Raw genomic sequence first — 20,758 nt, 5'->3', positions numbered from 1 at the left:
ACTCACAATATTACACAATGGATCATAGGGTCCTATTTACACCTGTTTTTGTTTTTCGTCTCTTTTGTCCACTTTCCAACCACTTCTTAATTTCTTCGAGGGGAGTGTCTTTGGGCAGGTAAATGTATGGGCATTTTCAGATCTTTCGATTTAATGGATGAAATAAGCTCATGCAATTTACATATGAACGTGACCGGAGACGACTGAAAAACATACAGAGAGCATAAGCTTTCTGATAGCTGAAAGATCACGGCGAATGCTGTGAGTGTGTGTTAGAAATCAGGAATGGTGAGAGAACATTGTGCTTGTACGTTTTTTTCATTTTCAAACCAAACTTGGGTCTTCCGCCGACAGAATTTTAATTCCTTCTGGCTAGCGCGCTTCCCATAATGTTTACGCGTTAGGTCAGTAGGCGAAGAATAGGTGTTTTATTTTTTTGGAGACACATTCGTCCACATGAGCAATCCGGTCAAATTTGTTTTCGACTACCTCTGGAAGTGGTCAAAAGTGGACAAGCTCAAAACGGTTTAGACCCCGTTTACACCTGTATTTAGCGTCGTCCACTTGTGATCCGATCGAACTAAACGCATCTTAATACCAGGTGTAAACCAAGCCTAGTTTACCTGGCCAGTGTATGATTTGATTTATGCTTGGGTTAGTCTAGTGACACTCACACAGAGAACAAAATACCTTCAGACAGTGCAACTAAGTGGTCAGAGCAAGTAAAATATTACACAGAGCAATATTAATGAAAGTAAAGGCAGCACATTTCCCTAAAGTTCACTTCCTGTGTTTGTTTTGGGGGTTTAATCACTTGTCCGGCATCCCGTTGAGCTTGCATCTAATTTAAACATAGGCTGCGTGTTTAGGTCACAAAACCATGGCAACAGCTGCCGAATTTAAACAGGCACACTTTCTACACACACCTTCAAAGGGCTCCTCCGTCAAGGGAGAATTTTTAAAAGATGTATTTTTACTAAGTGGGTCAGAAGAATCCTGCCCCAAAGGCCATGGTGAAACATTTGCTTATACAGGTAACACAAACAGATGCCGCTACACCAAAACCAGCTGAGCAGACGCTCTACGTGTTGTTTTGCCATTGAAGAACACAGTTTAGCACATTCATTCATAATGCAATATTAAGCAAAACAAAGACATGAAAAGTCAAAGAGAAACAAACAGGATAAAGTGTGCTAAGAACAAGAGATAATTACTGCCAAAACAGCAGCAAAACTACAGATGTGTCCTACTTAAAAACAGAAAGGAGCATGCTTAAGCATGAAGTGGGCCTGGAGGGAGGCACAGTTGTAGATAACTGTCAACCACATGCATTGTGGGTCGTGGATTGCAGTTTTGTACTGTGTTGATCAAAACATGTTTTCTACTTTTTCCACAGATGGAGGATTGAACTTTCAGATCAACAGAAGCTGTGTGGGAGTGGTAGCGCAGTGGTATACCAACATTTTGGAAAATGGTGGACACAAGATTTTAGGACAAGAGTCAGAGGTCAAAGTTTCTAGCTGGTCAAAGTTGGATCAGCTAGTGGGGTCCAGGCTAAAGTAGTAGACCTTTGCAGGGTCAACGGTCCCGCTTGAGAAACTCAGTCATCCTAGCTTAAGTTGGTCAAGCTGTTTTATGTATAGTAAAAAGGTAGCTGGTTTGTTGTAAAGCAATCTGAGGGTCCTTCTGGAAAAGCCAGGCCAGACCAGCTTAAGTGGCAGCTAGTTAATCGTTCGTTCATTTTGGTTGGGAAGCTCATAATTGCTTGTTCAGGATGGTCAATCAACTAGCTGAGGTATATTACTAGACCTGGTCCTGCTGGAAATCCCACTCATACTAGCTTAAGGTGGTCAAGCTGTTTTTTGGAACATGGTAGCTGGCTTGTTGGTGACTGTTAATCTCTTACCACCTTGACCAAGATAGTCTACCAACTGGGTGAGGTACTACACCATCTTGGTCAAGGTCAGAAGTCCTTCTGGAAAAGCCAGATCAGACCAGCTTAGACAGGTAGACAGTTTGTTGCTGGTCCATGGTGGTTGAGATGCTCATAATTGCTTCCAATTGCTACCAACTGGCTGCTCAAGGGGCCTACTGAAACTTACCACACCAGCTTAAGGTGTTCTGGATTCTTTATACACTGCGATGGCTCGTTTGTTTTGGTCTACAGTGGTGGAGAAGCTCTTGTTGACTTGACTAGAATGGACTACCAACCTGTTGTAGTCTATTTTGGTCGAGGGTTCGGCCGTAAGAACCAGGTCACTAGTTTAAGGTGGTCAAGCTGTTTTATGGAATATAGCTTGTTTGTTGGTGGTCAAGAATCTTAAAATGGACTAAGATCGTCTCATTTTGGGATACCATACTTGGTCCATGGTGCATGACACGCACCATTTTTCCTGGCAAACTCTCAAACTCTGTGTGTAGCATCAGTGGCTCTTCTGCTGTGGAAAAGCCCAACCAGCCCAAAAATGTATAAAATGTAGACATACAGAGATAAAATCAACACCAATGTGGCATCTCTTTGTGAGAGGTCTTCCCCAGTCTGTATGGAAATAACTAGTGGGCGGGTGAGAGGACAAATATAGCCATCTGCTCAAAAATCTGCCCAGTAAGAGCAAATGCATCACTCTTTATCTTCGATATGGTGCTTTCGTCCTCCCACATTTTCCCTCGTTAGAGGCCCAGAGTGCAGCGTCACATTTGTCTGACAGACAGAAACATGTTGCACTTTACGGGTACATCACTCTATAAAAAGTGGCCTCTAGGGAAGGAAGCAGCAGCAGCAGATTGGCTGGCTTTATGTCTGCTTGCTTAGATGTTTTGTGCTCTGCCTTTGAATGCAAGTACAAATTAAATAGTTTGAATCCTTACTGTAAAATCAGATAAAGATGACTGAATATGATTAAAGCAAACAATTGACTAAGAACGGATGGCCCCTGCTTATAATGCTGCACACATGGATTGCGTTTTTTGCACCTTATTCACTAAAGGAATCATGCAAATCAGGTAGAAATGCAACATACCCTCAAAATCAGTGCTCAACACAATTTGTACACAATTGTTTAAGGCTACAGTTGTAAGTAATGCAGTGTTTCTAAAACATTGCCAGGAGCAAAAACAGTAATTTCATATTTGATAATGTTAATTTAACAAATATGAAAAAGTCAGTACATAACACAGAATTGAAAAGGAAACATTACCACAGGAATACAATGAGATAGATGCTTTTGAGGGTGAACTCACCTCACCTCACCTGTGAAGTAGCCCTCCATAATTCACTGCAAACCCATATTCAGATTTGGGCCAATCAATTCTTGAATTCCGCAATTATATAACAATGTATACTTATTAAAGCAAATATCATTCACTTCGAAACACTTTGTAAGGTGCTGAAAAATGTACCATTGCTAAGTGAAATTCATTTATCTTGAGTGTAATTTCGGTCACATATTCTTTACATCCATAGCCTTCATACACAGTGCATTTAAGAACGCAACACAAGCGTTGGGCTAATTTGGCGTCAGCTGGCCATTGACAAATCCCCTGTCCACATCTCCATGCAGCTTTATCAGTGACATTAGCTGCTATACAGCAGAGTTATATCACAGCATAGAACCTATAGGGGACATTAAAGCAAAGGCAGATGTTTGATGAATAATGTACTATACACCATAATGCATTCAACTTCACAGGGGTCTTATGCTAATAACATAATTAAATAGCCCATTTACAATTGCTCCATTATTAACACGAACACACTGCAGCGGATACTTGAATTGAGGGCATAAACTCAAGCATCTGATGTACATATGCCTATTCCAAATAATCTCACAGACTATTAACACAGCAGTTGACGCAGGCATCAAATGTTTATTAAAGTGACAACTAGTGTAATGGATTCAAAAATAAAAACTGTCCAGTTCTATCCGACGATACGCTCAGGCCTTGTTCAGAACCAATGGACTTGAAAAAGAGAATTGAAAAGGAAAGCTTAAATTTGTCCCTGTCAGTCACATTTCATCAAGTCTCATTTACTAAGCAGAGTTTGTGGCAGAGCGGTTGTGGCCAGCACTCCCCCCAGCTGAGGCGGAGACCCCTGAGCCGGGACGGGATGGGTTTGAGGGAGTGGCAACATGACTCCAGCTCTCTCTTTCTCAATCTTTTCCTCTTTTTCCATCAGCTCTTGTTTTTCAATTTTGTCTAGAAGCAATTGAACGCTCTTATAAAAAACAACACGGGGGTCAACTTCGGGGAGGGCGGGACAGTCACAGCGTGCACGGAGCTCCAGAGCCTATAACGACACGGAGAATGACACAGATTAATACAGATGGATTTGAGCTTTGACCTACAAACCTACCATCTCCTCATCTCCACCCAGGGGACGGGACGGACGGACAGTGTAGTGATAAGAAATATGGATGGATGGGAAAGAGTTATAAACAAATTTCGATGGATGGATGGATGGATATGATATCTAGATGGATTGATTAGAAAAGTTATTCAAAAAATAGAAAGATGGATGGATAGATGGATTGAAAGAGTGACATCAAATTTGGATTGGAATAGTTATTCGAAGAAATGGATTGATGAAATGATGGAAATAGTGATATAAAATCCGGATGGATGGTTTAAAGTAGTTATTGGATGGATGGATGGATGGATGAACATTGAAAAGGATCTCCCACATTAAAGACATCCACATGCGTTTACAAAGACTGATTTGTTTTCTGTCTGTGACCCCTGAACTATAACCTCTGACCTCCATTACGGGTGATGAAGAAACAGCCCTCATAACACTAGATCAATAATGCCTCTTGAAACATAAACAACCAGCACTAGCACAAAGGACACTTAACGTAAAGAATTTTCTAGTTAAATTATTATTCAATTTCTGAACTATCTGCCCAAGGGAGAACATATCAAACTGAGCTGCTAAATACACACTCAATCCAGGAAGACAGGCAGTTTTAAGCAACACTGCAATGTTTGAGAACCAGGCCATTAGGGGAACTTTACAAAACAAATGTCACTCGATGAAAGAGTGGCTGGAATAAAGCTTGAAAACAATTACCCAAGAGGGACACATCAGTAGCATATACTTACGACCAAAGTGACACAGAACACTTTAAGTTTTAAAAAGCAGATGCATTCTTTAAAAGTAAAAAGTACTGACTATTTTACAGATTAAAACAAAGAAGAAAAAGATTTATGTTAATGTACATCTAGTATACTTGGTGCTCACTAAACCGTTTTCAGAATATTTTCATTATCAAAGATTTCAATTTTTTCTATTTCTTTCTTTGTTCGTAAAGGAAACAATGCCAGTAAAGGATGAAACCAGGTTGAATAAATTATAAATATAAATGTATAAATATATTTTAAATATGTATGATAAACATATGAAAATAATATATAATTTACATTATTATATATAAAATGAATCATATCAAATATAACCTGTGTAACATATACACACATATGTAACATATACACACATATGTATATACTATTATTTTAATTTAATACAAAAATCCAATTATAAGTCTGTCATCTTTCACACTGATGTGAAAGTCTTTAAAGTGGTGGTTGATTATGATTTCACTTTTCTAACTTCAGTTAGTGTGTAATGTTGCTGTTTGAGCATAAACAACATCAGCAAAGTTACAACGCTCAAAGTTTAAAGCAAAGTGAGATATTTTCTTTTTTTTTAATTGCTTTTTAAGGACAACACAACACAGCATTCCTCCCGGGCTAGTGACATCATGAACCCTAAAATTTACATAAACCCCACCCCCGGGAATGCCATTTATAGATTATCAAGACAGAATATGCTAATCAATGACTAGAAGATAACTACACATAAGCTACATAAATTCACCAACCATTCAGAAAACTTATCTATCATCTTTCTGACTTCGGTTTGAACATAAAAGGCTAAAAGTTTTTGAATTTTCAGTGCATGTCTGTGTGAGGTAAAAGGACACAAGCTGTTGTAGCTCCGCCCCCTGTGCTGGGAGCAGCAGCTCATTTACATTTAAAGAGAGACTCAAAAACTGTGCGTTTTTGCTCACCCTTAAAAAAGGGACATCTTTAACATGCTATATAAAAATATCTGTGGGGTATTTTGAGCTAAAACTTCACATACATACTCTGGGGACATCAGAGATTTATTTTAAATCTTGTGAAAAGGGCATTATACCACTCCTTTAAGCAGGTCTAGTCCACAGCAATATACACGTCAACCTGCTTTTGGAAATCTGAACTTCCTTGACAAGTCAGACAAGTTACTCTCAAACAGTCACTCTTATAAAGGTGGCATGTTCAAAATTCACCTGTAACAGGCACCAGAAGACAAACACTCTCTCTCTCTCTCTCACACACACACACACACACACGGTAATTCTCATAAGCGAGAACATGGAGGACGACTCTCCATTGACTCAGGTTAAAGAGGGTGAGAATAGAGAGAGATGGAGGACGTTTTAAAATAACTTCCAGAAGGAGTAATAGCTTCCACTCAACAACAGAAACACACACGCATTACAGTTGATGGACAATTAGTGTCCTGGCCATCTGTTGCTTATGTGTTTGGAGTCTGTGAGTTCAAGCTCAAGGTCAAGTAAGGCCCCTGCATGCCACTAAAATTCACACATTGACTGTGCTGTTCTACAGTATACAGTTTACTTGATAAACAGTACGTTAACCTGAGCTCTTTGTTTAAAGCAAGTGGTTAAGGGTTGGCATCATCCATTTTGCCCCTCTCGGTGGATGCTGTAACTACACCATCTGCCTTTCTCTGTTGATGGCCGTAGCTGTGAATTGTGAGGGGATGTTTTTGCAAGCAACATATTACAAATTGCAAATATTTCATCATTTTATAGTAGGTGTTTGAGTGCCTGATTTAAAAAAAAAAAAAAATTTAAAGTGTGAAAGTGATTTATAATTTTCCATAATGTTGCCTAACATCAGATTTTAGTTCCATTTTGGTACGGTTCCATACTTTTGCAGCGTTGTGGCATGACTTGGCTTTCTAAGAACATGCCTCTCAAATTAAATTAAGTCCTATCATGATAACTCTTGGCAGATTTTTAGCATAGTAATGGATATGACAATGTTAATGTATTTGGCCTTGGCGGAATAGATATGCCACGCTGCTTCTGTTGTTGATTATTGCTGTTGTTATAGATTATTGCTGCTGCTGAAGAGCAAGTACAGGAACTTGCTACTGCCAATATATACGCCGATGCGCTGCTGTGAGCGTGTAAGACATACTCCTGCTGTACAAATAGTATATATCAATTACCCATAGCAGATCTATACAGGTGGAGCTGGGGAAAGTGGAGGGTTTTGGAGGAACTCATAGTGCAATCCAAACTGCAAGGTCATTGGCTGCAGATGCAACATGAACCAATCAGCTTGTGCCAAGTAGTAAATGCTGTAAATATCATCAGTTTGGTTCATCAGCCTGCGCCATCAAGAGTTTCATGAAAGAACTTGGCATTTAAACTTTTTTTTTTTTGTGTGTGTGTGTCTCTAGACCTTGCATTTATTTTCGCTTCATTGACCTTTGTCTCGAGTTTTTAACCACAAAAAAATAATTCTGTGTGAATGGCTGCTATCTAATTGAAAGATAAGCAGCACATTCTTATTTGTTATTTAAGCAGATATTTACATCATACATTCAGTTAACAGCAAGCCAAAGAGGACAAGGTTTCAACAGAACTATGCATATGCATTTTATACACTACATTATATTCTTGCTCCATCCATGCAATAAATGCACATTCTTAAATAAGCGATGTTTAGAGCGAACTGCTCAGGTATTCAAATTTTATGACCCATTTTCGGCCAAATGACACTTTAAAATGAGTCAGAGCTATAGAAATGTCTATTCAGATTTACAAGTAAATATGAAGATATTCATTAAGATATCCCTGTAATTTGCACCTTGATAGCTTGCAAATATTTCTGCCCGTTTTGGCTTGTGTGATTGTCAGCCTCTGCTTTTCCACAACAGACTGAAGTGCCTCGTGAGTGTATAACGCGCTGCGCTGTTACTTTCAGCTTACAAAAGAAAAATACTTCAATTTCCTGATGTTATTTTTTGATTGGCTGGGGCATTCTACAGCCCTTCATCAAACTGCTCAACACACTGCACAACTGCCTCAGATTGTTTGTAATCAATGCACAAATCGCAAAAAACTGATTAACTCTAAAAACTGATTGGGTTGGCAAGGCAGAGTTTTTTTTGAGGGGGGGGGTATTTATTCCATTGCCTAGATCCCTAGATTGACTGACGACATTTTTTTTTATGAGAGGAAATTGCAGTTGTTCAGAATCAAGCATAAGATCTTGATGGAGTTCAATTCACGCTCCAACAAATCACTGTCATGCATTGCACTATATATCTTGATGTACCGCATAACAGCTCATATGAATTATTTAGCCTCAATCACTTATGAAGGCTCTCTTCTGTGGCTGATGGTACTGATCTAAGGATTCCACCAAATGAATGTTGAGTTTCATGGATCCTCCAGGCCTTTGTGTTTGGTTTTCCCCTCCAGCAGTAGAGCATTTATTTGTTCATTTCCACAATGAACGTGGTCTAAGGCATGTGTGTAGAAGGTGGAGTTTGCTCCAGAGCAGAGGTCTCCAGACGTCTTGTTAGCTATGGTGTAGTCTGGATTTCAGACGTGTCTGCGAGCCCTACGGTGCGTGTTTCTGATGGGTACTCTTTAAATCAAGAGAACGAAGTACCCAGGACGTATTCCTTAAGTTAAATACAGAAAACAGCTCTCCACTTGTGCGTTATTAGTATTGAAAACGCCAGTCATATAAACAATCTTATCACATAACTAAACAATAGTCTTTCTTAGAGCTTTCCGTAGCTATTTCCTTGGTTCCATTAAAGCTGAAGATGCTCTTTGGATCATCTCAAATCAGGATGGAGAACCTGATCATCAGGTTATCATGCAGCTCAAGTGCTGACGTTGCACATAACACTTAAAAACACTATGTAAGATTCTACGTGGCATTGATTCAACAAGGTGCTGAAAGCATTCTTTAGAAATGTTGGCCCATATTGATAGGATAGCATCTTGTGGTTGATGGAGATTTGTGGGCTGCACATCCAGGGCACGAAGCTCCCGTTCCACCACATCCCAAAGATGCTCTATTGGGTTGAGATCTGGTGACTGTGGGGGCCATTTTAGTACAGTGAACTCATTGTCATGTTCAAGAAACCAATTTGAAATGATTCGAGCTTTGTGACATGGTGCATTATCCTGCTGGAAGTAGCCATCAGAGGATGGGTACATGGTGGTCATAAAGGGATGGACACGGTCAGAAACAATGCTCAGGTAGGCCGTGGCATTTAAACGATGCCCAATTGGCACTAAGGGGCCTAAAGTGTGCCAAGAAAACATCCCCCACACCATTACACCACCACCACCAGCCTGCACAGTGGTAACAAGGCATGATGGATCCATGTTCTCATTCTGTTTACGCCAAATTCTGACTCTACCATCTGAATGTCTCAACAGAAATCGAGACTCGTCAGACCAGGCAACATTTTTCTAGTCTTCAACTGTCCAATTTTGGTGAGCTCGTGCAAATTGTAGCCTCTTTTTCCTATTTGTAGTGGAGATGAGTGGTACCCGGTGGGGTCTTCTGCTGTTGTAGCCCATCCGCCTCAAGGTTGTGCGTGTTGTGGCTTCACAAATGCTTTGCTGCATACCTCGGTTGTAACGAGTGGTTATTTCAGTCAAAGTTGCTCTTCTATCAGCTTGAATCAGTCGGCCCATTCTCCTCTGACCTCTAGCATCAACAAGGCATTTTCGCCCACAGGACTGCCGCATACTGGATGTTTTTCCCTTTTCACACCATTCTTTGTAAACCCTAGAAATGGTTGTGCGTGAAAATCCCAGTAACTGAGCAGATTGTGAAATACTCAGACCGGCCCGTCTGGCACCAACAACCACGCTCAAAATAGCTTAAATCACCTTTCTTTCCCATTCTGACATTCAGTTTGGAGTTCAGGAGATTGTCTTGACCAGGACCACACCCCTAAATGCATTGAAGCAACTGCCATGTGATTGGTTGATTAGATAATTGCATTAATGAGAAATTGAACAGGTGTTCCTAATAATCCTTTAGGTGAGTGTATAGCTCAACACTGTTAGTCTTATTGATTGAATTCCTTGTTTCCTTGATTTACCGTGAGTAACATATCATTTGTTTATTTGGTGTCCTTTTTTGGAAAGAAACCTAAATTTACCAAGAAAAAAGCTTGCGGAAAACACAGTTTTGTGAGAATCATCCTTCAATCTGATGGTTTACTTTTCTGGATATAGTAAATGATGACAAATTGAATTTGTTATGAAGATAAACGGTGTATGCTTAATTTAACGTTAAGTGTGCAACTGATTGTAAAATTAAGCACACAAATTTTAATCTATTCACAGCCCTATTATTTACATTTTGTGATCAATACACTGGTAATTGATTTTTCCTTTTATGTGGTACTTTAACTGGTGCTTTTAGTCCTCACAGTCCATATGTTTGGCACTTTTTTAGAGAAGATTGGAAATTACGAGGAAGGACAGGGAAATGGGATTGAGCATGCAACTGGGAAATGATGCATGGGTGCCAAAGCTTAGCATGGTTGAGAATAAGTATGCTAGGCCATGGCTTTAACGGTTCTTTATTTTTAGATCAATTTAAATACCACCATAAATTTAATACTGATGTACATGTTATGGTTAAGCATTTGTGTGGAAAGGTTTCACTCATATAAACCTGTATACTAATGTCTAATGATGCATGTATTTGCTTTTGTGTGCTTTACCTCAGGAACAAGGCGGTCCAACTGTCTGACACGGTTTTGGTGGGAAGGGTGTGTGGACAGCCATTCGGGGATGGTTGGTTGGCCACTCAACTGATCATGGATCTCCATCTGCTGCCAAAACACTGTGGCCGCCCTCACATCAGCACACGCCTGTCAGAAATGCACACAAATCTCAAATACACATAAAGAGATGCTTTCCTGGCATGTTAAAGCCCTGCCATCATCAAAGGAAGCAAACAGGGAGATGACACGCACACAACCCGACGGGCGCTCGGAGCTCTGGACAACGTCATTAGCTGGAGCTAAAGCCGAGAGCAGGCTGGCTCACGGACAGCATGAATCATGACTGAGTGGAGCTAGCCATGCAACGTGCCTGTGTCCTTCACCGAGCCGGCTGTGGCAGGCCGGATTTGGGCCCATTTACGAGCAGCAGGCGGCCCGTTATTACTACTATAAGAGATAGAAGGGAATTGACTGTTTCTCCATAATGATGCCAAGCATGGGATCAGGAGACATGCTGACAGGAAGAGCACTACACCATGAATCAGACCATTGCCACATGCAGAGAAACGCTTCCATGAAGCAGTTTGTAAAGAAACAGTGCCATCTAGAGGTCATGTAGGATACTACGGCTATAAATTACTAATATACAGCAGGTTCCCCTGAATTGTGTCTCAGGGTTTTAATTTATCCAGTTTTCTAGTCATCATAAGTAAATAGTTATACATCATAAGTAAATAGATTTTATTCAGAATGGCGTAGAGTTGAAGTGTTTAATTCCTAAGAATGACTTCAAAAGTTACTTTATTTGTAATTTAAGTCAAGCGTGTAATACTGTATAAGGCCCTGTTTACATCTGGTATTAAGATGCGTTTTTGCAATTTACATATGAACGCGCCCGGAGACGACGGAAAAACATACAGAGAGCAGCAGCTTTCATTTCTGCTCTGACAGATGCAAGACCAAGTGTTAGAAATCAGGAATGGTGAGAGAATATTGTGCTTGGTACAGTACATTATTTGACTTCAAACCAAATTTAGGTCCTCAGCTGACAAAGTTTAAACCCTGTCTGGCTAGCGCGCTTCCCATAATGTTTACGCATTAGGTCAGGTGGTCTTTTGTGGCCGTTCGAATACATTTGACCACATGAAAAGCAATCCGGTCAAATGTGTAATCCTGTGCTTTCCAGTCTGTGACAGTTGAGCTAAAAAAATAAAGAAAAATAAAGGATGAAGACGTCTGAATAAAGGCATCTGAAAAGTTAGTCGTCAGTTTGTGTGTAAATGTAAAATTTTTTATTTTTTTATTTTTTTTACAATAGAAATTACTATTGTAGTCATTAAATCTTTACTTAGTTTTCACTAAAGCTTGCTCTATTTTGCTGTAGATCATTAAACCGTAACACTTTCGTGAGGAACCTTTGTGTGCAAACGCTGCCTGCAAAGTCATTGCCAGATAGGGCGGCGAGGCAACAAGTCACTGCCTATGTTTTCGGATGTAGCCACCGTTTAGACACTCTTGTGACCCGGTTGACGAAAACGCTTCTTAATACCAGGTATAAAAAGAACCAAAGAAAAAAACATATATAACAAAAAATCTTATAGATCATTTATCACATTATTTTTTTTTTTTTACATTTGTCAGGCGCCAATGCGGCTTAGGCCTGTTTCACACCACACACGCAACAGGTTTGGAATGAATCAGATTTAACTGCAACAAACATAATCACCATGCAATAAAATTTATGTGAGGAAAATCTTTTATCTTTTTATGCTTTAAATACCAATTAATGTACATGCTCAACGTTAAACTAAACCTAATGCCAAAGCATAGATATAACAGTGCGGTTATTGTTAACTAAAACAAACTATTAAAAATTGTTTTCAGTAATTGAATTAGAGCTAAAATAAAATAAACTATAAATATTAGATGGAAAGCCTAAACTTAATTAATGAATACATTTAATTGAAAGTACTGAAGTTACTTAGCCTGGGTTTCCCCATACTGCCTTGCTCGCAGCGCGATTCTATTCACGCTGCTAGGCAGTCTGGACACCATGGGACAATTTTTCCCCTGAAAAAGGGAACCAATCACAGAACGGGGAGGGAGCAGCAAGATGATGACGACACCGAAGCAGTTTGTTTATATCAGACTCGACGTTACCTTCTACCCTCATGTTTATCTTTCACAAACGGTAATATTCGCTAAACGCCATCGTGTACAAATAAATCTTTGACCCATCGTCTTTTTCCTCGTCGAATTTCTCTCACTCTACATACGTCATCTGGTATAATTGAAGCGATTGGCTATGAGCTACATACAGGCGCATTTGATAGACATTCATAGCGCCCAATAAACGGCTCTGGGCATTCGTAAACCACGCCTCAAATACGAGAAAATGCGCACGTAGTTCCCAGACCAAGTCTCAATGAGACTTGGTCTGACGTTAGCCAGGCTAGAAGTTACTAAAACCGAAATAAAAATTCAAGCTATATAGACAACAAAAACTAAACAAGTTGAAATTAATTAAAATTTGAAAAAGCTAATTCAAAATATTTATAAATACTATAAAGTATATAAAGATGACTAAAATAACTGAGCTATAAACTGCATGAATCATCTTGATTTAGTCTGATTCACTGAAAAGAATTTTCACTAAGCCTGACAGACAGTTTTTTTCCCCCAAACAAATTCAGTTACAAGGTGCAAAAATAGGCTTAACACCGAAAGTCTACATGCAGCTGCACTTCTGCTACACAGCACTGCGCTGCTTATGCACGCACTGTACATTCAGAAACCTGAATAAACATATAAGCTGCTTACACTGTGAAACAGAACTTACAGTGCATTTCATGTAGACATTTTATCAGTATGCGTTCCCTTGGAATTGAACCAAAAGCTTGGTGTTGCTACAAGAAGACTGTGTACAGAATCCGATAATATCTGCAGTACCTTGGCAGCCAGCTGTAGCCCAACCTGGTCCGCCTCTGCCTCCAGCTTACGACTGAAGGGCCGGTCAAATAAGAACTACAACACAGACAGAGAAAATGAGAGAGAATATGCAGTTAAATTAGCTATTCTGACAGCGCACACAAGAGTTATATTGGGTAAACAGGAAGATGGACAGAATAAAGTGAACCATATTTGGAGAACAAAATGACTAGGAGATAAAAAGCCCAACCATTAAAATGTAATTTATTTTAAATATAATAGGCAAAGAAGATGGGAAAACAAGGAAAGAAAGGGATGAAAATTTCCACATAAAAAGAGTAGGATAGTACATGGTATCTTAGAAGAAAAACACTATAAAAAACCTGAAGTACAATTAAATTGAAAGTGGGCCTTTGTTTTATGCCTCACAGTGATCCAGAAAATGCTAATTCAATATCCATTTAGAAGACAAATAGATGTAGCTGAATTTAAACTAACCTCAAATTGAAGTCCTTAGAAACCCAAATAAGATCTCCTCTGAGATATTGTTATTGTTTTATAATGGTGGTGAGAGAGTACTTGAAAAGGTTACTTTGAGCTCGAGTGGAGGAGTATAATTGTTGTTTAAAAGGGTCTTTTAGGGATTTTAGAATCAATAGTTAAGGAGTGTTTGCATCGTTAATGGACAAACCCAATGTAAACAGAGTCTCATCAATGTCTTAAGGGATAGTTCACCCAAAAATGCTAATTCTGTCATCATTTACTCAACCTCATGTTGTTCCAAACGTGTATGAATTTCTTTCCTCTGTTGAACACGAAAGAAGATATTTTGAAGAATGTTGTGGGGCACCATTGACTTTCATCGTTTTTTTATTCCTACTATGGAAGTCAGTGGGGACCAAAAAACTGTTTAGTTACCCATATTCTTCAAAATATCTTCTTTTGTGTTCAACAGAGGGGGGAAAAATCTTTTTATTTCAAACAGACTCAAAATGAAGTGTCTTGATTAGCTGTGAACATCTCTGATTCAAGACCATCTTTACTTCAGTGAAAACATGTGGAATGAAGGCAGATTAGGAATCGATTGAAAAAGGGTAAAACAGAGATCACAAGGTCAACTGTCACCTGCACTAGTTTGCCCTGAATCCACTGGCCCAGCAGAGCTAAACTGTCCCGAGGACATATGGCCCAGATCGCAGTTAGCAGGACGACAGACAGCAGGTCCACCACGTGAGACAAACTGGCCTGCTCTGCCTGAGAAAGAGAAAGAAATTCAATACAGGCTTTTCTGTCTTTGTTGATTTCGTTGTTTATCTGCTATGCTAATTTGTTTGTATTTTGGTGTTAAGAACCATTTTTACTCTTGCTTAGCCGCCCATTCTCTGACAGCATGCCCAATTAGGAACAATGTAGAAAAACAAAGAAAAAGAAACACGCAATTTAACGACGAGAGACATAATAAATCACACTGAATTGTAATTACAATACCCATTCTACTGAAAGAAGGGCAACAGATATGCCAAAACACATGTCCAAAAGTACATGCTGCAAAGCAGATCTGTTACGTAATTATGTCATCTGTATGGGCATAAAGTCGCATACCTTTTTTAACCTATTAATATAGCTTACTTGCATTAAAATGTATGGTTTTCACGTTCTTCACCATATGTCTGTGTTTTTTCCCCCATTATTATTCTTTTAAACATAATTGGTTTATTTTTATTAAATGTCTATGCTGCTCTTTTAGATACAATTGTTAATGACTATGAATCTTAAATCTCAGTGTGGTCCTCACAAATATGGGATATTTAAAAAAAAATGTGAGTATTTATTTAAGTATCCTTTGCTGAACAGAAAGAAATCATGTGCATCAATTATACCAAGATTGTTTTCCCTCTCAACTGTAGCTACGATCCAAGAATAAAATAATCGTTGATTACAGTATGCATGCAGGTTTGTAGTAAGTCAGAAGGAGTCTCATAAGAATGTCAGCTTGTTGCTGACTTAAAATAACTAAGGAAACACTTCTAATAATGTGAGCTTGGCCCCCATAAAGGGAATGTTCAGTGTCACAGAATCAATTTAGTTTTTCACAGCCATACCATGTTAGCCCTCATATGAGTGCTAAGCTCCTTCACTCTAACCAGACCCATAAGCATGCAGTGATGCAACAGCTCTGAAACTAAAACATCTCTTTAAACTGAACCCTTAACAGTGCTTAGTGCCTCTGAGACAGGACGCCTACTTCTCTTCATTTAAACCAAGTGAAGAGATGAAAGTCAAACATGACGCACGCAAAAGAGAGATAAAGCTAGCACTTGAATCTAATGAAGGGTGTTTCACTTCCAGAAAAAAGCTGAGAGACACAGCAAAGGAAGTACAAATTTAATTTGATCCAAACTATAAAGGCCAGAGGCAGTCCGAGGGCCCTACAACCATCTGACAATGTGCGCAGATAGCAGAGCATGTAATACTCATATACATTTAAATTGAAATCAAAATGACCCTAAGAAAGAGATTACTTACAGATATTAATATTACGCTTATTAATATTTACTGATAAACAAAAAAAAGTCCAATCGGGTGTTTTTGTGCTGGGGTCTGACTGTGAGGGGGACTTACGGCATGACCAATCAGAGCGTGAGCCATCTCATGTCCCAGTATAAAGACCAGCTGATGAATGTCTGCTACAGCCTGCAGCATTCCTGTGAAGACGAAGATCTCTCCATTCTGAAACCCATGCACACACACAATCATTCCAGCTGTGAAATCAGAGTCATTTTCTCCTCTAGTAATCAGTCTCAAGATTTCCTTTAAGTTCACCCAAAAATGAAATTCTGTCATTAATCAAACCCCTCATGTCGTTCCAAACCCGTAAGACTTTCATTCATCTTTGGAACACAAATTAAGATATTTTTTATTAAATCTGAGAGCTTTCTGTCCCTCTATAGACAGCTACGCAACTACCACTTCGATGCTTCTAAAAGTTAATAAAGAGATCGTAAAACTAATCTATATAAAATGAGCGGTTTAGTAAACATTTTCTGAAGAGACTCCATCACTTTATAAGATGAACAGACGGAATTTGGCTTCTATTCACATTTAAACACTGATCAGCGAAAAACAGAAGCTCAAATGTGCTGCGTAACACGAGAATGAACCTCATTGGTTCTTGCAGAAGCTCAAACGTGCGGCATATAGTCCAGTCATTTTAAGCCAAAATGAGGGTCAACCTTGAACAAATTGCAACAGAAGCAAACTCAACTGATTTTGTATCCTCAATATGTCCTGAGTAAGGAAAAAAAAGCCCAGAAGAATCCCATTAGGGGAAAGTTTAGAAAAAGACCCAAATATAGCCTATTCATACACCTATTCATTCTTTTTCTTACGTGAATATGGTAAAAAAATTTACCTTTAGATATCACCATAAAAATTACTGAGTTGATTACTTACATCAAGACAAACAAAAAATGTATTACAAGTTTTTTTAAATTGTGTGTTATCATGGACAAACGGTGCATAATCTAATTATGTACATGCTAATTTGCATAAATACCACAACAGATCTAAACATTGGGTATAGCCAGGTGAAAATGTCTTGTTGAATCTTGTTGACATATAACAGTAAAATACTTAATATTAAGGTCTGAATGGAACCCATTTAGGCTACCCATGAACATTAATACATAGAGGCAGGAAGAAGTACTTTAGAAACCAGCCTTTATTCATTTTTATTGCAGAGATGGGGCTTGGGGCTGGGTCCGTGGGACTGTTTCTGGGGATTCACTTTTTATATTACCTACCTTTTGTCTTCTGCATTCTCCTTACCATTGTCTCCTGTTCTTCCCTCAGACTTGTCCCCCAGAAACAGTCCCACGGACCCAGCCCCAAACCCAATCTCTTAATAATTAATAAAGGCTGGTTTCTAAAGTACTTCTTCCTGCCTCTATGTATTAATGCTCATGGGTAGCCTAAATGGGTTCCATTCAGACCATTAGGTATTTTACTGTTATGTGTCAACAAGATTCAACAAGACATTTTCACCTGGCTATACCCAATGTTTAGATCTGTTGTGGTATTTATGCAAATTAGCATATACATAATTAGATTATGCACCGTTTGTCCATGTTAACAAACAATTTCAAAAAAACTTGTTGTAATACATTTTTTGTTTGTCTTGATGTAAGTAATCAACTCAGTAATTTTCATGGTGATATCTAAAGGTTACATGTTTTACCCTATTCACGCAAGAAAAAGAATGAATAGGCATATGAATAGGCTATATTTGGGTGTTTTTCTAAACTTTCCCCTAATGGGATTCTTTGGGGCTTTTTTTTTCCTTACTCAGGACATATTGAGGATACAAAATCAGTTGAGTTTACTTCTGTTGCAATTTGTTCAACCTTTTTTCATAAAATGACTGGACTAATAACATGAGAATGAACCTCATTGGTTCTTGCAGAAGCTCAAATGTGCTGTGTAACAAGAATGAACCTCATTGGTTCTTTCGAAGTTATTACCCAGTTACTGCAATTACTATAAAAAAAGTACATAGTATGTACATGGGGAACAGGACTGTAACATAAAGTGCTACCGAAGTCATATATTTATTTGTGTATTTATTAGTGCTGTCAAATCAATTAATCGCGACTTAATCGCATCTAACATAAAAGTTTTAGTTTACACAAACTAAAACTTTTATGTTAGATGCGATTAAGTTTAAGTTAGACGCGATATATTACATTTATATATATTATATATGTATATGTGTATGTTCGTATATATGCACATACAGTATATGCAAACTCTGAGATGGATGTTTTTCTGTGCAGTCAGAGTTGCTTTTAAAAATTGGCAGAAGAAAAAGTTATAAGTAAAAAAAAAACAATGACCCCTTTAAATTGAATAGAGTTGATTTATTTATTAGACAATTTGGTTATTATGTTATCAGATATGACTCACTGGCAAAACAAATGCGTTGATGGGTGGGCCGTCAACCACGTGGACGGTCCAGGGGACAGCGGACATCTCAGCAATATCCTTGTTCCTCTTTACCAGAGTCTGAACCAGTAGCTCCACCGCCTGGTGCCTGGGGTCCGATGGAGCAATCAGAGAATCCTTAAACTCCTCCATATACTGAGAGACAGAATAAAGGAGAAAGAGGAGCAAGAGCCCATGAAATAAAATTAAATGACTTGAGATATTCTAAGCACAATAAAATCAAACATTTTGGGACCAACTCCAAGCATTTGCATACACTATTATAAGACTTACCTGTTGCTCTGGAAGTATTATTGTTGATCATAAATTCATAGTAACTGCATTGAATACAAAACGTAAACTGACTACACAAGTTGTGCTGACTTGAGCAGGCGTACCGCTTCCGCAGTGGACTGAGCCAGTTCCAAGAAGGCCTCCTTGCTGAACAACAGCAGTCGGGTCCTGCCTGTAATGGGAGATTCATCCAGGTGGGTGAGAAAAAGGAGAGAGATGAAGAACAGCAGTCCCGACACAGCTCCCAACAAGTGCCAGCGTCGACGCCACGTCCATTCACGAAACAGCTGCTTTTTATTGGGCGGCAGGGCCATCCACCATTTTCTGATGCTCCTAGAGACCGAGAGAGACACACGAAATCTGAATCAGAGTTCTTATTAAATATTATCTTACCTCACAGAAAACCACCTGCCATACGCTCCCCATTTACTAACCACAGTAAAGACAAGGACTTTAGGTGGATGTTATGCAGGTTAAGTGAAGCTAAAGCATTTTTGTAAGTCGTTCAAATGTGCATGTGATGTTCACAACTGTTCAAAAGATTATTTTAAGTAAATTAATAAAACTGCTAAAACTTTACCAAAACATGATTTTATAATGTCTATATATGTACCTGAATACATACTGCATAGAAAAACTGAATTTAGGACCCAGGGGAATAGTTAATTTGCTCCATATAGAGCTATAAGGCCATCTAGTGGCAAGAGTCATGAAATATCACGTTATATTATTTTTTTCCCCACAAGAGGACGGAGACACCCAAAATGTGAGATATTTTGAGCTAATTTAACAAGGTTATTTTGTATTTATGTTGAAAGAATGTGCTTATATTAGATTATTTATTGATAAAACCTAGTAATTTAAAGTAACTAAAATAAAAATGTACAGTACGGGAGGAGAGGATTTAAGAGTCACCCACCTGCCCAGTATGATGGCGATGAGCTTCTGCAGGGGCTTCAGTACCAGCCAAATCAAGGGTGCAGGTACAGCTCTCAGTCTGCCTGAGCTGTGAAACTCACGAGTCGACTGAACGATCACTTGATGAACTGGAGGTCTGAACGCTGTTATACTGCCGTTTAGTCTCAATCTTGACCTCAGACAGAGACACGAAGGAGAAACAGTGATAGATGCTCTTGCTTTCAGATAGGAAGATGAGTTTGTCCTCATCAGATGAGTCCGAGCAGAGGCTAAGAGTGATGGACGGCTGTGAAAGTGTCTCTGTCCACAACATCTTATCATCATTGAGTGTAGCCGGAGCAGGTTTATTGACAACATGTCGAGCTTGAACAGGCGAATATAAATCTCCTCCAATATTATTATAAAATTCACTGAACATTCATCTTTACTCTTGTTTACTTAATTATTACAGGGGTCAAATGAGACAGTTTATTGGCTCATTATGCATGTTAAATTCACAAAAGTAATTTCAATGACACTGACTGTCTAGGAAGCAGAAAAAGTCTATTAAGTCCACATGGTGCGTTGATCGAGCGGTATTAAACTAAGTAGACCGCTAAAACGTTCAGTATGGCTAGACTTGTATTGCTACACCTGCTTAATCATACGCATTCATCATTTAAAACGCGTATCTGTTTTTAGAAGCCCTCTAAACTCTTCTCCTCTTCGTACTTGTACTTCGCTGCGACAGTTAAAACACTCCCCCCCGTAAACAGCAACACTTCGCCATAGTTCCGCCCGTCTATCACAGGT

General features: G+C 38.9%; 1 protein-coding gene across 1 annotated transcript; it reads right to left on the bottom strand.

The window, feature by feature from the left end:
* Positions 1-3,847: 3,847 nt before the first annotated feature.
* On the bottom strand, positions 3,848-20,754 carry oma1 (OMA1 zinc metallopeptidase). Its single transcript, XM_084432500.1, has 8 exons — positions 19,968-20,754; positions 19,153-19,381; positions 18,737-18,910; positions 16,397-16,504; positions 14,900-15,028; positions 13,796-13,870; positions 10,844-10,993; positions 3,848-4,288 (listed from the first exon to the last, which is right to left on the bottom strand). The coding sequence occupies exons 1-8, from the start codon at positions 20,321-20,323 to the stop codon at positions 4,025-4,027; spliced, it is 1,485 nt and encodes a 494-aa protein (XP_084288626.1). The 5' UTR covers positions 20,324-20,754; the 3' UTR covers positions 3,848-4,024.
* Between the last annotated feature and the right edge of the window lie 4 nt (positions 20,755-20,758).

Source organism: Rutilus rutilus (assembly GCF_951802725.1).
Source record: "Rutilus rutilus genome assembly, chromosome: 15".
Taxonomy (NCBI): domain Eukaryota; kingdom Metazoa; phylum Chordata; class Actinopteri; order Cypriniformes; family Leuciscidae; genus Rutilus; species Rutilus rutilus.
This window is presented reverse-complemented; position numbering and strand designations above follow the sequence as displayed.

What these genes read in the sequence shown, in the direction of transcription:
- oma1 (XM_084432500.1), bottom strand. Translation starts at nt 20,323, where the DNA reads ATGTTGTCAATAAACCTGCTCCGGCTACACTCAATGATGATAAGATGT. An exon ending in TCAACGCATTTGTTTTGCCA is followed by an intron (nt 16,505 to 18,736) that starts GTGAGTCATATC and finishes CATGGGTTTCAG; the next exon opens with AATGGAGAGATCTTCGTCTT. An exon ending in ACGCTCTGATTGGTCATGCC is followed by an intron (nt 15,029 to 16,396) that starts GTAAGTCCCCCT and finishes TCTCTTTCTCAG; the next exon opens with GCAGAGCAGGCCAGTTTGTC.